Source organism: Puntigrus tetrazona, unplaced genomic scaffold, assembly GCF_018831695.1.
Source record: "Puntigrus tetrazona isolate hp1 unplaced genomic scaffold, ASM1883169v1 S000001140, whole genome shotgun sequence".
Lineage (NCBI taxonomy): Eukaryota > Metazoa > Chordata > Actinopteri > Cypriniformes > Cyprinidae > Puntigrus > Puntigrus tetrazona.
In genome coordinates, this window is record NW_025048726.1 from 727,405 (window position 1) to 745,857 (window position 18,453).

The 18,453-nt window shown below is 40.7% G+C and overlaps 1 protein-coding gene across 1 annotated transcript in view; it reads left to right on the forward strand.

Moving 5' to 3' along the window:
- The first annotated feature begins 411 nt into the window (after positions 1-411).
- The window catches only part of ldlrad3 (low density lipoprotein receptor class A domain containing 3), a 41,035-nt gene continuing 22,993 nt past the window's right edge, over positions 412-18,453 (forward strand). The window contains exons 1-3 of the mRNA XM_043234518.1: positions 412-608; positions 5,969-6,115; positions 7,396-7,521. Coding sequence (XP_043090453.1) covers positions 539-608; positions 5,969-6,115; positions 7,396-7,521 — 343 coding nt within the window. The 5' untranslated portion in view covers positions 412-538. The remainder of the gene's footprint in view (positions 609-5,968; positions 6,116-7,395; positions 7,522-18,453) is intronic.

The following is an 18,453-nucleotide window of genomic DNA, read 5'->3' on the forward strand; positions in this document are numbered from 1 at the left end:
AATTGTACTTAAAGTAAAAATCCCCCCAAATAATACTAATAATAATAATATATATTTTTTAAATTAATTTTTTTGCTGTAGTAATGGAAAAACGAAACAAAAAACAGGCTGTTGCTGTCAGAATATGGCCGTTGATGTACGTACATTTTTACAGTAAAAACTTTTTCTTTTTGTGTTACAGATACTGTAAGCGTAAAGAAACAAATAAGGATTGTAACTTCGTTCACGACGACCCATTAAAGTAAAACGCTATTTCAGAGAAAGGAAAGGAAACGGTGTTTTCAAGTAGTTAGTGGTAGTTTCTCACAGCTCAGCTTTCGCTGCTCCTCGACCATGTCTCCGCCTTTTCTGCTAACTCCATTCCAGCGTGTTTGTAACCTCCTCCCCTTCTCTTCTCTGATTCGGGGCTGTCCCAACAATAAGAGCCCACCTCTTGTAGCACAGCCTTACGGACGGTCCGTGGAGAACTAAAACGCTAAAGGCTTTGGACACACAAGCATTAGATTAGCACCCAGCAGTTGTCCCGCAACGGGGGCTGATGATCAGTCGGGGCAAGATGTGGGTTTGGTACTTTCTGCTCGGCTCGGGAACGCGTATGGGCTCGGTCGGTGAGTCGTTACGCCTTCATCCATTGTTTTTCTGAAGCTCCTTCTTTAGCGCCATTAGAGCAGCATTTGTTACGGTGTTTCGGGAGTGCTCGGTCGTCGCAGTTGTTGCATTTTTCTTCGGAAGTAGCAGCGTAACTTTTGTAACACGAAGTAACGGGTCCGTGAAGCACACCGGCATTAACGTGCACGCGCCCCCTCCTTTTCCCATTAAAATATTAGGTTTTAAACCAAACGGAGTTTGAGATTTGCTTGGAGTGTGAGACTGTGTCACCAACGCAATTATAAATAAATAGTTCTAGCGTGTCCTTATTTGCTGGATTTTTTTTCTTCAAAATATTACTCTGTGAGATCCAAGCCCGTAATGGAGTGTTTGTATCTGCTGAAGGTCAACTGAACAACAACCATTCACTGGTCAGATAAACAATATAAGGATCTTTTCTATTGAAATCATTTTTGAGGAAAAATCATTTTGAAGCGTGACAGGTTTTGTTGTTAAATATGTTACATTCCCAGTAATATGGCCATTTTATGAATGTATGGACCTAAATTTATCAAGCAACATAAATAAAATTTTTGTATAAGTCTGGCAGATCAATTTTACATTTTTGACAGCACAGATTACTTTTTATTGTTTGCTGGTTAAAGCGTGTTCATGACAGAACTAACATGCTCTTGTGATCTATAGCACACGTTCCTTGCTCTTTATAGGCAAAAGTCACCTTTACATCTATAATTTTTCAATTTATGGCACTTTTACACAGATTTTATGTGCATTTGATACACAGTATCCAGTTCTTTGATTAGTGGCAAATGGGCAAAGCTTTTAAACACAATGAGGAGATTTACATAATACCATTGTCAATTGTATATTGTATTATACCGCATTGATATATATATATATTATTCAGTCCCGATGGTAATGAGTGTCTCCCCTCAGAGAGGAGTAAACGCATACTTTTGAGATTTATAGGCCTTGCGTTTTGCATTTTCATGATTATCTCATACATAAAGTGAATGGGTAAAAAAAAAGAGCTATAACAAGCTATTAGCAAATGAAGGAAATTAATTGTGAAACTTGTGAAAAACAGAGCGAACGAGAGCGGATGAACAAAAAATGGAATGGAGCAGAAAAAAAGAAAATGACAATAGGCACGAAAATAGAAATATAAGTTGAAATGTGAATGATAAGCCGACTGGCTAAGAAATGCTAATGATGATTTAGCATGAGCTACGCTGAGCTCATGAAGTGACTCTCAGCTCTGGAGATGTTGTTTGTGGATTCATGTCCTCATTTAGTAAGATGTCAGTATGTGAATTCAGTTTATGAGTGGATTCCGTCTGCATTTTCTGCATTGTGGAAATTATATAAATATGTAGTACTTACGGACAAGTGGGTACAGACCAGCAAGTCCTTGGTAAATAATAAGACACATTACTGTAAATACTAATGATATGTACAAAAAACATGTAGTATAATATGGTATTATGTAGTAACAAACAAGACACATATTGTACTTGTTATACACATGGGAAAAAAGTAGTACTTAAAAACAATTGTGTTTACAATGTGCTTACAGTGTGGAATGACTGGTAATTCCTGGTAGTTCCCAAAGTTCTCAATATAAGTTAGTCTCTCCAGCCCAATACAATTCAATATCTCCTTTTTCCACATTTTCAAGGATGGAGCATCCATACTCCTCCAGCACAATGCAATAACTTTCCCAGTTTGAAGGAGACCAAAATCTAGAAGCTTAGTCTGCTTCAAAGTAGAATCGAGTGGATATATTCCGAGTATACAGAGTTTAACATTCTGAGGAATTTTATCCCTGAGCATGTCCGACATACATTCAGTAACTTATTTCCAAAAACACTGTATTTTTTTGACATTCCCAAAAGCGATGATATGATGTGCCTATCGCATCAAGGCATTTAGAGCACACATATGGGATGTTAACAGATATAAGGTGAAGTTTAACAGTATTTATGTAGGTTCTCATTAACCATTTGAATTGAAGTAATTGAAACCTTGTACTTATTGTTTGCATTTGTGCTTTTGGACATGCATTATTCCAGTCTGCTTCATCTATATCTTCATGCATATCCAATTTCCAAGCATTTCATTTATCCAATGTTGATTCAGTGCTGTATTTGACCAATAAATTGTAATACATAGATGTAGGCCCCCTTCCTTCCCCCTTCCCCTTCCCCTCTAATTTTGATAAAGATGGTATACAGCTTATCTGTTCCATTTTTGATGACACGTAACTTTTTAACTGTAAAAATTTAAAAGAAGTGTTTTTTTTGGGATTGAATATTTTTGGCATAAGTAATCAAATGAAAGTAAAACTCCATTTTCTTATAAATCCATAATTTTCTGAATGTCTCTTGTATTCCACAACTTAAAGCCCCCGTCTTTATTACCTAGTATAAATTGTGTATTACCCCAAATAGGAGTAAATTGGGACAGTTCTGGCAGGTGTCGCAACACTGGACTTTTTTTTACTTCTGTGGACTAAACACCTCCTCGCAAGCTAAGCTGTCTGGGGACGGTCCTTGAGAGAGCCTTGCCGCATACATTGACTCATACACGCATACATACACTCCCATCCAGAGCAACGCAGATCCACAGCCTGTGCCCACTGCTGACAGAGTTCCGGAGTTAGCTGCGACCACAGAGCCATCGCCGGAAAGACCGCCAGAACCGAGCCGACTTCATCGGACCAGGTGCATGAGCCGGCAACAGAGCACAGGTGGAGTATGCCTGGTACAGCGAGAGCACGGAGTGGAGCTCCACCCACTGCAGCAGAGCTGAGGATGAGCTGATTATATATCTGGGGCTGCTGGATCTACAGGAAAAGCTGGAAGATTCGCATCTGGAGTGTCCTGAATGCCCGCTGGTCCCGTCCAGCCATCTTGAATGCCCGCTGGTCCCGTCCAGCTGCCCTGAATGCCCGCTGGTCCCATCCAGCCGTCCTGAATACCCGCTGGTTCCGTCCAGCTGTCAAGAGTCTCTGCCCCAAGGGCGCCTCCCAGAGACTGTTCTCCCAGAGCCCGTTCCTCCAGCACTCCTTCCAGTGCCGGCGCCTCCAATGCCTCTGCAAGTAATCGCACCTCCAGCGCCTCCGCCAGTGACCATGCAGCCCGTGCGCCCTACTATTACCTCTCACAAAGTTTAACCTCCCTCCCACCTCATGCAGCCTGGACTCCACCATATGTCACAACACTGGACTCTTTTGTTTGTATTGTCATGTTCCATTGTGACCTACTTTCAGTTGATTGTCCCATTGTCTTCAGGTGTGTTCAGTTAATTAAGTAATTTACTTTGTGTATTTAGTCCCTGTCTATTTCAGTTCAGTTGGTCCGGTCTTCATCCTTTTGATGCATTTGGTTTCTGTTGGTCTTCCTGGCTGCCGTATGTTTATTTGTTACTTTAAGTTATTAAGATGATTTCCTCGTGGAGTGCTCCTTCTCCCTGAACCACATCATGAGAGCATGTCCCCAATAGGTTTATGTGCAGCATGCCAAATTTAAATTGTATTTTTAAGAAAAGGATTTCTTGTGTTCTGCTTCAATAACTTAACATCTGAAGAGTATAAATACATTTTTAATGGCAATTTTGGGGTGTACGATTGTTCAATGTCCACCCAAGCTGGAGGTGGTGCTGTATGGAAATAATTTAACGCTTAAGTCAGCTGGGCAGCCATATAGTACCATCTGGAATTAGGAAGCTGAATCCCTGCCCTTTCATAAGGTAAATGTAATGTAGTTTAAGGCGAAGTCTAGCTTTTCTGTTGTTCCAAATATATTGGGCAAGTAGTTTAAGTTTATCATAAAATGCATTTGGTAATGGCAATGGGAGTGTTGGAAAGTAGTCTAAAAATTTGGGTAGAATAGATATTTTTATTATGTTAATTCGTCCAATCATAGATATTTGTAGATTTGACCATTTTTGCAATATCTCACTACTTCTGTCCATCAGGGGATCATAATTTATTGAAATTATTTTACTAAGGTTGGGAGTAATTTTAACACCTATATAACTAAAACCACCAGTAGTTGTCATGAACGGGGTGTTTACTGTAGGTGTCTTTCTTCCTTATTGAGAAACATTAATACTGACTTAGAATTATTAATTTTATATCCAGAAAAGTAAGATCATCATATTAGGAATACTGCTTTTCAGATTTGTCAGAAAAAATATATCATCATCTGCAAATAAAGAAATACGATGGTCCCTCCCTCCAATTATAATACCTGATACTCCTGTTTGGGCTCTTACCGCCATGGCTAAGGGTTCGACTGCCAACAGTGGGGACAAAGGGCATATTCAAGACTCTTCTGATATTATGATATCCTTGTCTTTTTTGTATAAAGCCTTGTTAATCGTCAACAATTAATTGGGAAGATATTTATCTAATCTTCTAGAGAGCGCTTTGCACGGTATTTTTGTATCACATCCCATTAAATAATTCGTCTGTAAGATGAACACTCAGTTGGAGACTTATTTGGTTTTAATATTAAAGTTATGATGGCTAATCTTAATCTGGGAGCGTTATATAAATATTACTCATACATATCGAGCAATGGTCTTATAAGTTGTCTCTTAAATGTCTTTAAGAGAAATTCTATTGGAAGCCCATCTTGTCCTAGTGCTTTACCACTGTTTATATCTTCTATAGGTTCACTAAGATCTTTCATTGTTAATGGGCTGTCTAATGCTATTTTCTCATCTTCCGATATAGTTTTAAATTGCAGCTGGTCAAGGAACAATTTTTGCCTGTTTCTATTACCATTATATTCGTATATGTATCCATAGTTAAATTGCCAGTCTTTAGCTTTATACTATTAATTGTTCTTTCAGATTGCATGTTCTTTATCCTCCATGCTAACAGCTTACCAGCTTTTTCCCTCCTGGTCATAGTATGTTTGCTTAGTCCACAATAGGCTTTTAGCCACTTTTATTTGGGTTCAGCATTCTCCAAACTTCAATTAAACTTAGATCTTTCATATAATCAATTAATATTTTCCTAGTTTGTATATGAGTATCTATTTGAGTGGATCTGTCTAATACTGGGTCGAGGGTGCAGTTAAAATCACCTCCAATTATATTAAATCCCTCCAAATCAGAAACTGTTAAAATTTATTTCACAAAAAATGATGGATAAGCTGTCTTCATTTGGACTATAAATACTTATAAGATTTAGCTTTTGTGTCGAAACACTCCCCTGAACAATTATATATTTTCCAGAAGGGTCTTGAATGGTTTTAGTAACTTGAAATGGCAGTGATCTATGGATGAGGATAACTATGAGGATAACTTTTCTTTGGTTTTTAAATACAGTTGTCTTTTTTTTTCTTAGATTGTCAGCTTCTACAAGGAAATAACTTTACAACAGAGTGCAACATTCCAGGAAATTTTATGTGCAGTGATGGTGAATGTATTCCTGGAGGTTGGCAGTGTGATGGCTTTCCTGACTGTTTCGACAAGAGCGACGAGAAGGGATGCCGTAAGTCTTACACGTCCTGCACACGCTGAAAAAAAAGATTACTGAATATAACTGAATTCAACCCACCTGAAATATATATTAATCAGTAGTTAGCAACAGCACCCAGCATCCATAAAATCAGTGCTTCTTGGTCTCTACTCTTCAGCACAATGGTGACCCACAAAACTCAGAAAACAGAATATTCGACAATAACTGATCTCTTAAATCTCAACAACTTTACTTATTGCAAACCAGTCTTGACATAATTTATTTTATACAAACCTTATTGAGAATAAACAGAAGTTTAGATGTTTCATTGACAATAATGAAGATTAAAGTCACCACAGTGGAGACAAGAATTTGCCTTAGGCTCTTGATCGTTGAATTTTTAGTGTTAGTTTTAATCTAATGCAATGCAATTTTAGTCATCAAATGGTGATCAAAAATCACATTTGGAGTTTATTTAGTTTTAGTTTGGTATTTTGAAGTCTTGCTTTGAAAGCTTAAAGGCTTTACAAAAGTCATTACAGAAGTTTGTGCTGATTATCATCTTTGAGCACTTTTTTTGGTCTTTCTGAGTCAAAAACACAACTTAAGACACTTCCTATATAATTATGAACCATAATTTAATAGTACAGTACTGAAATAATATTCTCTTGTATTATATTTTGATTGAACGTCTGTAGATTACAACAAAACTAGAATTGTATGTACTATCATATAGAAATATCTCCTTAAAGCAAGATATGCACACGTTTACCTTTTACAGTTCAATAGAACCCACACAGAACAAATGATTACCAGAAACACTGATTTAGTTGCATTTTTTTTCCGATTCATTAATTATTTTTCTATGTCTACTGTGGATGTTTACTTTTGGTTGTTATACAAGTGGAATACACTGATTTTGAAATACTCTCATTTACTCCTCATTTTTCCTGACCTGTTGTGACAATATGAAGCTGCTATGATGCCTTTATCAGCATTATTTGGGTGTGAGGTGATGCTATAGGTCTTGTCTTGGCAATGCATTAATGTACAGCAGTGAGGGATAGTTACTACTGTAAAAAAACACAAGATAAACATCAACTAACTAATTTGTGTATTTTGATGTGGAAAATTTTAATTTTAAGCAGTTTACCCCCTACCCCCGAATGTTCAAGACATGTTAAGTATAACATGTTGATCAGATTCTGTAGGCTTGAAATTGTTATCTCATTGTGTACTTATTATTTTGATAAGAAAGTGTTTGCACCTAATTTTGAACCTAATATTTTCTTTTTTCCTTTAACCCCTCGCAGTGAAGGTGAAGGCAAAATGTGCACCCACATTCTTTGCATGTGCAAATGGGGTCCACTGCATTATTGGCCGCTTCCAGTGTAATGGTTTCAGAGACTGCCCCGATGGTAGCGATGAAGACAACTGCAGTAAGTATCCAATGTGTAGCCAACACATTACTACAGAAATTAAGGAGTATGGCAAGCCATACACTGTCACTTGTCAGTACACTTCAACTTGTACTGGCATGTGACGATTGCATCCAGCTGCTGCTGATCAAAGCTTGAGTATAAATAGGCAGCAGGTGCAACATAGTGAAATTTAGGCACTACATTTATCGAATTTGAGACCCCTTTAGGCCACCAAAGGTGCACACGAAAAAGTTGTTTCCTCAGTATCTATTTTGTATGTGCAGTGTATTCACACTCAATGAGTTCAGTAAAGTTGGAAACAGATTTGAAGATTCGAATTTCACAGATCAATAGCTCATGAACGAAATCTTTTTCACAATAACAGTCAAGTTAAAATTTATGTTGATGGCTTGACTGTAAACATCATAATAAACAATGTAATAAATAGTTTTGAAAAAAAAATCAGCTTTTTCACTGAACCAGAGAAAAACGTAAAAAATAATCATAATGACGCAGTCGCCATGCTACAATAATGATAGAAAGATTTCCACTGAGAATTTTACTGTATTATTTGTGTCCCTGTCACACATGGACTCCCTTTTGTTGTTGGTTTGTCCTGTACCATTTGCCCTGTATGACCTACTTTTAGTTTATTGTCTTATCGTGTTCAGCTGTGTCTCATTTGCTAGATATTTACATTGTGTATTTAAGTCCTGTGGTTTCAGTTCTGTTGGTCTGATCTCGTCAATGTTTTAATGAGGTTTAGTTTATCTGCTTGTCTGCTTTCCTGCCCGAGGTATTATTTCTGTAAATTTGCATAATTAAAATCGTTAACTTTATATTCTTGTCAGAATCAGAATCAGAATCAGAATCACTTTATTGCCAGGTATGTTTGCACATACGAGGAATTTGTTTTAGTGACAAAAACTCTACAGTGCAACACAATAACAAGACAAGACAGATATAAAGAGAATTATGTACAATATACAAAAATATAAAATGTGCAACACAGCAAAAAATAAAAATATATACTATAAACATTCAAGTAACAGGAATTATGTTTGTGCAGTGTTATGTGCAAATCTGTATGTTAAATAAATAAGTGTCCTCAAGTGTTCATGACATGGACTGCCTGGGGGAAGAAACTGTTCCTGTGTCTGGCTGTCCTGGTACTCAGTGCTCTGTAGCGGCGACCAGACGGCAACAGTTCGAATATGGAGTGTGCGGCATGTGAGGGGTCCAGAGTGATTTTCTTAACCCTTTTGTTTAATGTAGATAGGTACAATTCTTGGAGAGTGGGGAGGGTTGTACCAATGATTCTCTCAGAAGTCCTGACTACCCTCTGTAGTCTTCTGAGGTCATAGTTGGTAGCTGAGCTGAACCAGACAGTTATGGAAGTGCAGAGGATGGATTGTATGATGGCCGAGTAGAACTGTTTCAGCAGCTCCTGTGGCAGGTTGAGCTTCCTCAGCTGACGAAGGAAGTACAATCTCTGCTGGGCCTTTTTAACAATGTCGATGTGAGTGTCCCACTTCAAGTCCTGGGAGATTGTGGTGCCCAGGAACCTGAATGACTCCACTGTTGCCACAGTGCTGTCCATGATGGTGAGTGGGGGGAGTGAAGTGCTCCTATTCCCTAAACCACAGTGTGACAGTCCCCTTCAAAAATTGCTAGTGAGAAATTTGATGTTTATTGTTCCCCCCTACTGTTAAATGAAATTTATGCCCATGGGTACAGCGTGTACTACTGTGATAAGTTTGCCTCATCAAAGCAGAAGTTATCAGTTTTAAAATCAGTCAAGGTGAAAACTACATTTATTTTAAAGACCAACAGTTTAACACTAAATATTAGACATACACAGACATGTTAAAGAATGGCCTGCACAGAGGGGTCAGGTAATTGTTGGTCAGCTTGTTGGGCTGTGGCTGATTGGAGTGTGGCGAGCTCCTGCTCCCATATATACTGCGAAACACATGCATCAAGTTTCAGTAACCAACAAGTGGAGAGAGAGGAAACAAAGAAAAGAAATTAACATGTGGGAGAAAATTCACCAATTTTGCAAATCTGAGGACACTTTGGCTAGACTACTAATTATAGTTTTTGAGACAATATCCTGCAGAGAAGGAAAAAATATCTATCCCCAAGTATTTAAAGTTTTGAACCAATGTAATAGATATAGACATAGGCAAGGAATCAATTTTATAATTGAAGAAAAGTAAGCATGACTTACTGAAATTAATTTTAAACCCAGAGAGAGATCCAAAATGGTCAAATAGATTAAACACATGAGGGATAGAGCACCAGGACACCCTAGGGCTGAGGTCGATGATCGACTTTGTGGTTGTATCATCTGATCTCCGGCTGCATGTCTTGGACACTCTGGTAAAGAGAGGGGTGGAGCTGTCAACTGATCACCACCTGGTAGTGAGTTGGATCCATTGGTGGGGGAGGAGGCCAGACAGACTTGGCAGGCCCAAATGTACAGTGAGGGTCTGTTGGGAATGTTTGACAGACCCCTGTTAGGGAGATCTTCAACTCCCGCCTCCAGCAGAACTTTGACCAGATCCCGAGGGAGGCTCACACTCCTCAGCCTCCCTGCGAAAGTCTATGCCAGGGTACGGGAGAGGAGAAGCCGTCCGATAGTCGAACCTCAGCTTCAAGAGGAACAATGCGGGATGTGGAACACTGGACCAGCTCTATACCCTCTTCAGAATACTGGAGGGTTCCTGGGAGTTTGCCCAACCAGTTCACATGTGTTTGGTGGATTTGGAGAAGGCATTCGACTGGGTTCCTTGCGGTGTCCTGTGGGGGGTGCTCTGGGAATACGGGGTAAGGGGCCCATTGTTAAGGGCTGTCCGGTCCCTGTTTGATCAGAGCAGGAGCTTGGTTCGCATTTCCGGCATTAAGTCAGACTTGTTCCCAGTGCATGTTGGACTCCGACAGGGCTGCCCTTTGCCACCGGTCCTGTTCATTATTTTTATTGGACAGGATTTCTAGGCGCAGCCGGGGGCCGGAGGTGATCCGGTTTGGTGACCACAGGATATCGTCTCAGCTTTTTGCGGATGATGTTGTCCTGTTGGCTGCATCTGGCCAAGACCTACAGTGTGCGCTGGGGTGGTTAGCTTCTGAGTGTGAAGCGGCTGGGATGAAAATCAGCACCTCTAAGTCTGAGGCCATGGTTCTCAGTCGGACAATGGTGGCTTGCCCCCTTCAGGTTGGTAGGGAGCACAGGAGGAGGAGTTTAAATATCTTGGGGTCTTGTTCACGAGTGAGGGAAGGATGGAACGAGATCAACAGACGGATCAGTGCAGCTTCTGCAGTAATGCAGTCGCTGTACTGGTCTGTCATGATGAAGAAGGTTACCGGTCATTCTTCGTTCCTACTCTCACCTATAGTCATGAGCTTTGGGTCATGACCGAAAGAATGAGATCCCGGATACAAGCGGCCGGAACGAGTTTCCTCCGTAGGGTGGCTAGGCGCTCCCTTAGAGATAGGGTGAGGAGTTCAGTCACTCTGGAGGAGCTCGGAGTAGACCCACTGCTCTTCCACATCAAGAGAGGCCAGCTGAGGTGGCTCGGGCATCTGTTCCGGATGCCTCCCAGACGCCTCCCAATGGAGGTGTTCTGGGCATGTCCCACCGGGAGGAGGCCCGGGGAAGTCCTAGGGCACGCTGGAGGGACTATATATGAATAACTATAGATTTAAATTCTAAGAGACAGGATCACCTGTGCATGACCATATGTTTATATGGTTTTAATCTGTTTTCTCACAGAAATTCATAATTTGGACAAAAGTTCTCAGCCAAATGGTTAAATGTGGAAGAGAAAAGCGAGGCAGCAAAGGCAGCAGAAAAGTTTACAGGTTACAGTAAGAAATAGTTAATAATTTTTTGGTTTTACAAGAGGGAGAGAAAACACAAAGACAATAGGTTTATGATCAGAGATGCCGAATTCAGGACCCTTAGCATCAACACTACCATTACCAACAGTACAGAGCAAATGAGATGCATGTATGAGAATGTAAATGCATAGGAAAATCAATATGCTGTGATACATGAAAATAATCCAAAACAGACAAAATGTTTTTGCAGTGTTACAATCAGAATCAACATCAACAAGTATATTATGTATGTGTATGTGACAAATAAAATTTGAATTTGAATTTAAAGTCACCCAGCATTATGATTCTGTCATTCTGGGCACTGGTGAGAGTGAGAAGTCAACACGCATTATGTTTAGGGTAAATCAACAGAAGTGGAGCAGGCCCAAAAGTTTCAAAACTTGAAACATCATATTTGGATATTTTATAGTCATTCTTAAATACCACAGCCAAACCACCTCAGTGAGACAAGATACTTGTCAGATAACTGTATCCAGGAGGGGTTCAAAGATTAAGTTCAATGAAGTCATCAGGCATTTGCCAAGTTTCAGTTAATAGGAAGTCAAGATTTCTGTGATTTATAATATCGCTCAGCAGTGTACCCTTGCCAGTCAAGGACTAAGTGTTCAAAAGTGCCCAGTTGTGTCTGTTGAACACATACATTGCACACTTATCTCTGGTTAAGGGTATGAAAGTATGGACGTGGTGGTGGTAAGTCACATCATTACTATGGTAACGCTTAGATCTGTGTGAACAGACCACAGGTATTGAAGAAAGATGGTTACAGTCATAAATCCACAGATGCTTTGCAGACTAATGAATTTATCATGGCTGACAAGCAATTCAGAGGGTTTTACACCATTTATATGTAGATATGTCCAGACGGGCCAAAAAGGTATTAACAGTGAAAGACATCTCCGTGCACAGTTTAAGAACTTATTTACTGAAGGTATTAAGCTCTATGCTGGACCTATGGATTGACATGGGCTACTGCAAGTGTAGAAGGAGCAAAGCAAAACACAGGCAGGGGGCCCAAGGAGGATTTAGTGAGATGCTGACATCAGTTTTCAATCAACTATTAGTTGTCCGGCAGTAAAATAAAATGTCTCCTTACTAAGCCAAATAAAAGCTAGAAATAAAAAAAGTTTTCCTGTGTTACATCTTGATGTATTGCATTGTTTTTTTTTTGCTTTGCTGTTTTTGTTTTTCTTTCCAAGTCTGCTGCTGTCTATGACTTGATTGTCTTCACCTGTTGCTGTTTTACTACCTGGGCAACACTACTCCACTGATTGGCTGCACTCGGAAGAAAACCAGCATATAAAGCCAGCATTTTCACAGAGCAAGTGGAGAGGGGGAGATGGTTGCTGATTGCTGCTGAGGACCTAGGCCTCTTGTCTCTGGTGCCAAAGTGTTTGCCATTTAAACCTTGATTATTGTGGCTAAAGTGGGAGACTTGTAAAACTTTATATTTAAGTTTTCTTTATTTTGTAAGGAGTTTGTAGGGAGGGGGTGCCTTTTTATTTTAATTACTTTTTCTCCTGGTTTTGGGTTAGTTAAGGAGTTAGGTAGTTAATTTGTCATTCTTTTCTTTTTTCTTTTGGTTAAGGTATAGGTAAGTTAGCTTTAATTCTTATTTAGATTATTTTTGTTTGTTATGTTGGCCTTTGGCCTCCTCCTGAAGTTTGTACTCCTTTTACTTTGTTCCTTATGCTTTGAATAATAAAAAAAGAGCTTAAACTCATTGTTGTTTACTCTGGTGCTATTTGGACTACAGACAAGAGGTCTTGGTGCCTTCCCTCTCCCATTCTAGTTATTTGCTGAGCCTAGTTCCCCTGGACTAGAAACTGGCTAGCATGTAACAAGTGGGGGCTCGTCCGGGATGAGTAAAAGTTGACGGTTGTATAAATTGTAAGTATCTGCTCATTTTCTTGTTCTGTTTGGCTGTTTTCTTTTGGTGGAGGAGAAGGCCTCTGTGGTAGTGGGAATTATGGAATTTGATTTGGTTTCATTTACTCTTTCTCCTACCATAGAGGTTTTTGAACGTTGCAGGAAGGTAGATTTATTTTTAATTGCAGATTTCTTTAATATTGAGGTTTCAAGACAAGATACCAAGCAAGTTATTAAAGAGTTTCTGCGACAAAAGTTAGTTGATGAAGGCATTTTGCCAGAGTACTCTGTCACTGGGGCCAAGGAACCATCTGGGGTCACAGCAGATGCTGTGAGAGGTGAGGTTCTTCCTGGGCCAGAGACTGAGTCTTTGGGTGAGTCTTTGTTAGCTGTTAAGCTCAGAGTTAGATCTTCAAATAAAAAAACAGGAGTGTGAGGGTCAGAGGATCAGGCTTCGTGCTATAGAGGCTCAGGCAGATAGGGATATTAAGATGCGCGAGTTAGATTTGCGTGCGCAGGAATTAAATCGAGGGCCAGTTCCTATGCCTCGCTCTAGAATCCCCTCAGTGTCGTCTTCTGACTCGTCATCTGCTGTAGGTGTACAACAGGCTAGTGATAATTCAACCTCTGAGCCGGAATTTGATGTTGGCAAATACCTTAAACTCGTACCTCCCTTTAGAGAAGCCGAAGTAGACTCATATTTTGTTGCGTTTGAACAGGTGGCTATGAAATTGCGCTGGCCAAAAGATGTATGGGCTCTGCTTTTGCAGTGCACACTTTCTGGCAAAGCACAAGAAGTTTGTTCGGCACTCCCAATAGATCAATCCCTTGATTATGATATGGTAAAATCTGCAGTTTTGAGAGCGTTTGAATTGGTGCCAGAGGCATACCGTCAAAAATTTAGAACCCATGTGAAAACAGCCAAACAGACGTTTGTTGAATTTGCGAGGGAAAAGAGAACCCTTTTTGAGAGGTGGTGTCTCTCCAGTGCGATCATGACTCTTCCTCAGCTTCAGGAGCTGGTCTTACTGGAGGACTTTAAAAACTGTGTACCAGAAAATATAGTTGTTCACTTAAATGAGCAGAGAGTTACAAATCTTTCTGATGCGGCTGTCGTAGCTGATGAGTTCGCCTTGACTCACCGTAGTGTGTTTTCCACTGCACGTCGTGTAAATGTGCCACCTTCTGTTGATGAATCTCCATCAGGAGAATTCGCTCGGGGGTTTTCACGTTTTGGGAAAAGTGAGACCCCGTTAGTAGTTCGTCGGAAAAAGGCTTTAGGGGATAAACGTGTTTGTTTTTATTGTCTTGATTCTGGGCATTTAATTTCTGATTGCGAGCTCTGGAAAGAAAAGAATTCTGCATCCAAATTTAAGTGTTGCGCTCATGCCGTCAGTACATGAGGAGACTTGTACAACCGATGCGTCGTATCATCCTTTCCTTTTGTCAGGGTCAGTGTCTGTTCCGGGGGATTCTGACTGTAAACCTGTGACTATTTTGAGGGATACGGGCTCGGTTCAGTCATTTATTTTAGAGGAGTTACTACCTCGCACTATTGAGACTTATTCTGGTACAGACGTGCTTATACGTGGAATTGGAATGCAGTGCATCAATGTTCCTCTCCACAACGTCTTTTTGAAATCTGACCTTGTGACAGGGACTGTAAAACTTGGGGTACGTTCTCAGTTACCTGTTAAGGGAGTAGGAGTCATTCTCGGAAATGATCTTGCAGGCGGAGAGGTTTTTCCCCGGCCAATTGTGGTTCATAATCCAAGTGTGGATGAACAAGTTGATTTGGCACAGAATTTTCTGACTGTTTTCCCTGCGTGTGTTGTAACTCGTGCTCAATCTTCTAAATTCAATGACATGATAGACCTCTCGGAGTCATTTTTGGTTTTACCATCTTCTGGGCAGCCGGTGGAGGATGACTTGTGTGTAGAGCCAGAAACCTGTGTTGGTAGTGAGGATGGAGAACTATTCCCTTTGAAAGTTGGTAGGGAACAGTTGACAGCAGCACAGAAATTAGATGCTTCGTTAGTAAAGTGTATTGAGGCTGCTGTTCCCTTTAGTGAAGGGTCAAAAACTAACGTAACCTATTTTTGGGAAAATTCTGTGCTCATGCGTAAATGGAAAGGTGGTGTCCATCCAGGTTCGCAAGTTGCTGTCCAAATTGTATTGCCAGTTGGTTATCGAGAGCATGTGTTAAAACTGGCTCATGAACACGTGTTATCTGGACATCTGGGTGTCACCAAAACTTTTCGACGAGTTTCCCGCTATTTCTACTGGCCCGGACTAAATTCCGATGTGTCAAATTTTTGTAGATCGTGCCCTGTTTGTCAATTGGCTGGGAAACCAAATAAAAATATACCAGTTGCCCCTTTACAGCCAATTCCGGTAATGAAAGAACCTTTTGAGCGACTCCTCGTTGACTGTGTTGGTCCATTACCTAGGTCCAAGACTGGGCAGGAATATATATTAACGATCATGTGTACTGCTACACGTTTTCCAGAAGCTGTACCTTTGCGTTCCATTAGGGCTCAGGTGGTAATTAAAGAGTTGGTGAAGTTTTGTACCACCTTTGGTTTGCCCCGTATTGTACAAACTGATCAAGGATCGAATTTTACATCCAAAGTGTTCACACAAGCCCTTGCTGAGTTAGGGATCAAACACCAGCTCTCAAGCGCCAATCACCCAGAGTCTCAGGGTGCGCTTGAGAGATTTCATCAAACCCTTAAGTCAATGTTGCGCTCCTATTGTGTAGCCCATGGGAAGGACTGGGCTGAGGGTCTTCTATATCTTATGTTCGCTGCCCGTGAAGCAGAACAAGAGAGTCTTGGTTTTAGTCCAGCAGATCTTGTATTTGGACACACTGTGCGTGGCCCTTTGAAGTTGCTTAGTGAACAGTTATTAGTTAAAGACTCTCCTCCTGTGACTGTTCTTGACTATGTAAGCACTGTTCGTGAACGGTTGCATGTGGCCTGCAAGGTCGCTCAGGAACATTTGACCATAGCTCAGTCAAGAATGAAATCCCACTACGATAAGAAAAGTGTGAATCGTAGTTTTCAACCCGGTGATTCTGTCCTTGTTCTTTTACCTGACCCTGGTTCTGTATTTCGAGCTAAATTTTCAGGCCCTTATGAAGTCAAAGAGAAGGTCAGCGACACCAACTATGTTATACATACTCCTGATCGTCGTCGTAAAACCCGTATGTGTCATTATAAATATGTTGAAGCAGTTTGTTGTGCGTGGAGAGAAGCCAGTTTCGCCTGTTTCACCCGTAGCTGTGGCTACAGTGAGTGATGTGTCTGAAGAGGAGGTTCTTAAAACTGCTTCAATCGTTGATAAGAAACTTAAGAACTCTGCTATACTGAGTGATTTGCCGAACTTTCTTGCACACCTTGGAACAGAGCAGGGGGAACAAGTAGTTAAATTAATTGATGATTTTCCTTCTCTCTTTTCAGATGTGCCAGGTAGAACAACTCTGCTGACACATGATATTGATGTCGGTGAATTTTGTCCAGTTAAACAACATCCCTATAGAGTAAACCCAAGGAAACGCGACATAATGAGATCTGAAGTTGAATATATGCTACAGCATGACCTGGCACTGCCTAGTCAGAGTCCTTGGAGCTCGCCGTGTCTGTTAGTGCCTAAGCCTGATGGCTCTTATCGCTTTCTGCACTGACTATCGTAAGGTTAATTCTCTGACAAAACCTGATGCCTTCCCCCTACCTCGGCTGGAAGACTGTGTTGACCGAGTAGGCTCTGCTAAATATGTTACTAAATTAGATTTGCTAAAGGGTTATTGGCAGGTGCCTTTAACCCCACGTGCTGCTGAGATTTCCGCCTTTGTCACCTCTGATCACTTCCTTCAATATAATGTTCTAGCTTTTGGTATGCGAATGCTCCTGCCACCTTCCAACGCTTAATGCAGCTGGTGTTGTCAGGTGTTCCAAACTGTGATGCATACCTAGATGATGTTATCATCTACTCAAAAACCTGGGAGGAACACATAACGATTTTGGAGTTGGTATTCAGTCGCTTGGCGCGCCTCCTTAACCTTGAATCTTGCTAAATGTGAGATTGGTAAAGCTGTAGTAACATATTTGGGGAAACAAGTGGGCCTGGGTTTTGTTAAGCCGGTTGAGGCTAAGGTTGCAGCCATACTTGAGTTTCCTACACCCGTAATAAGCGAGATCTACGCCGGTTTTGGGAATGACTGGCTACTATAGAGGGTTTTGTTGTAACTTTTCTACTATTGTGTCCCTCTTACCGACCTTCTTAGTACCACCAAGAGTTTTAAGTGGAGCACCGACTGTGATAAGGCCTTTCAGGCTGCTAAGGATCTTCTCTGCCATGCCCCTGTGTTGTCTGCTCCTAATTTTGATCTGCCTTTTAAACTCCAAGTAGATGCAAGTGCTACTGGTGCTGGAGCAGTTCTTCTGCAAGAGGACTCTTGTGGTATTGACCATCCTATTTGCTATTTTTCAAAGAAGTTCTCGAAATGTCAACAACGCTACAGCACGATTGAGAAGGAAGCCCTTGCTTTGCTGTTAGCTCTGCAACATTTCAAGTTTATTTAGGAAGCAGTGTTGTGCCTATTGAGGTCTATACTGACCATAATCCACTGATTTTTCTTTCCCGCATGTCTAACTCCAATCAGCGTTTGATGCGCTGGGCTCTGGTTCTCCAGGAGTATAACTTACATCTTCAACACATCCGTGGTAAAGAAAATCTGGTGGCAGATGCTCTGTCTAGGACTGCAAGTGTTGAGACATAAGTGGGTTTATTTATTACTGGAGTTTTTGAGTACAGTAGGTGATTTTTACCATCTTTTGGTTGTAAAAATCTTTTTTAATGGTGGAGGTGTTACATCTTGATGTATTGCATTGTTTTTTTTTTTTTTGCTTTGCTGTTTTTGTTTTTCTTTCCAAGTCTGCTGCTGTCTATGACTTGATTGTCTTCACCTGTTGCTGTTTTACTACCTGGGCAACACTACTCCACTGATTGGCTGCACTCGGAAGAAAACCAGCATATAAAGCCAGCATTTTCACAGAGCAAGCGGAGAGGGGGAGATGGTTGCTGATTGCTGCTGAGGACCTAGGCCTCTTGTCTCTGGTGCCAAAGTGTTTGCCATTTAAACCTTGATTATTGTGGCTAAAGTGGGAGACTTGTAAAACTTTA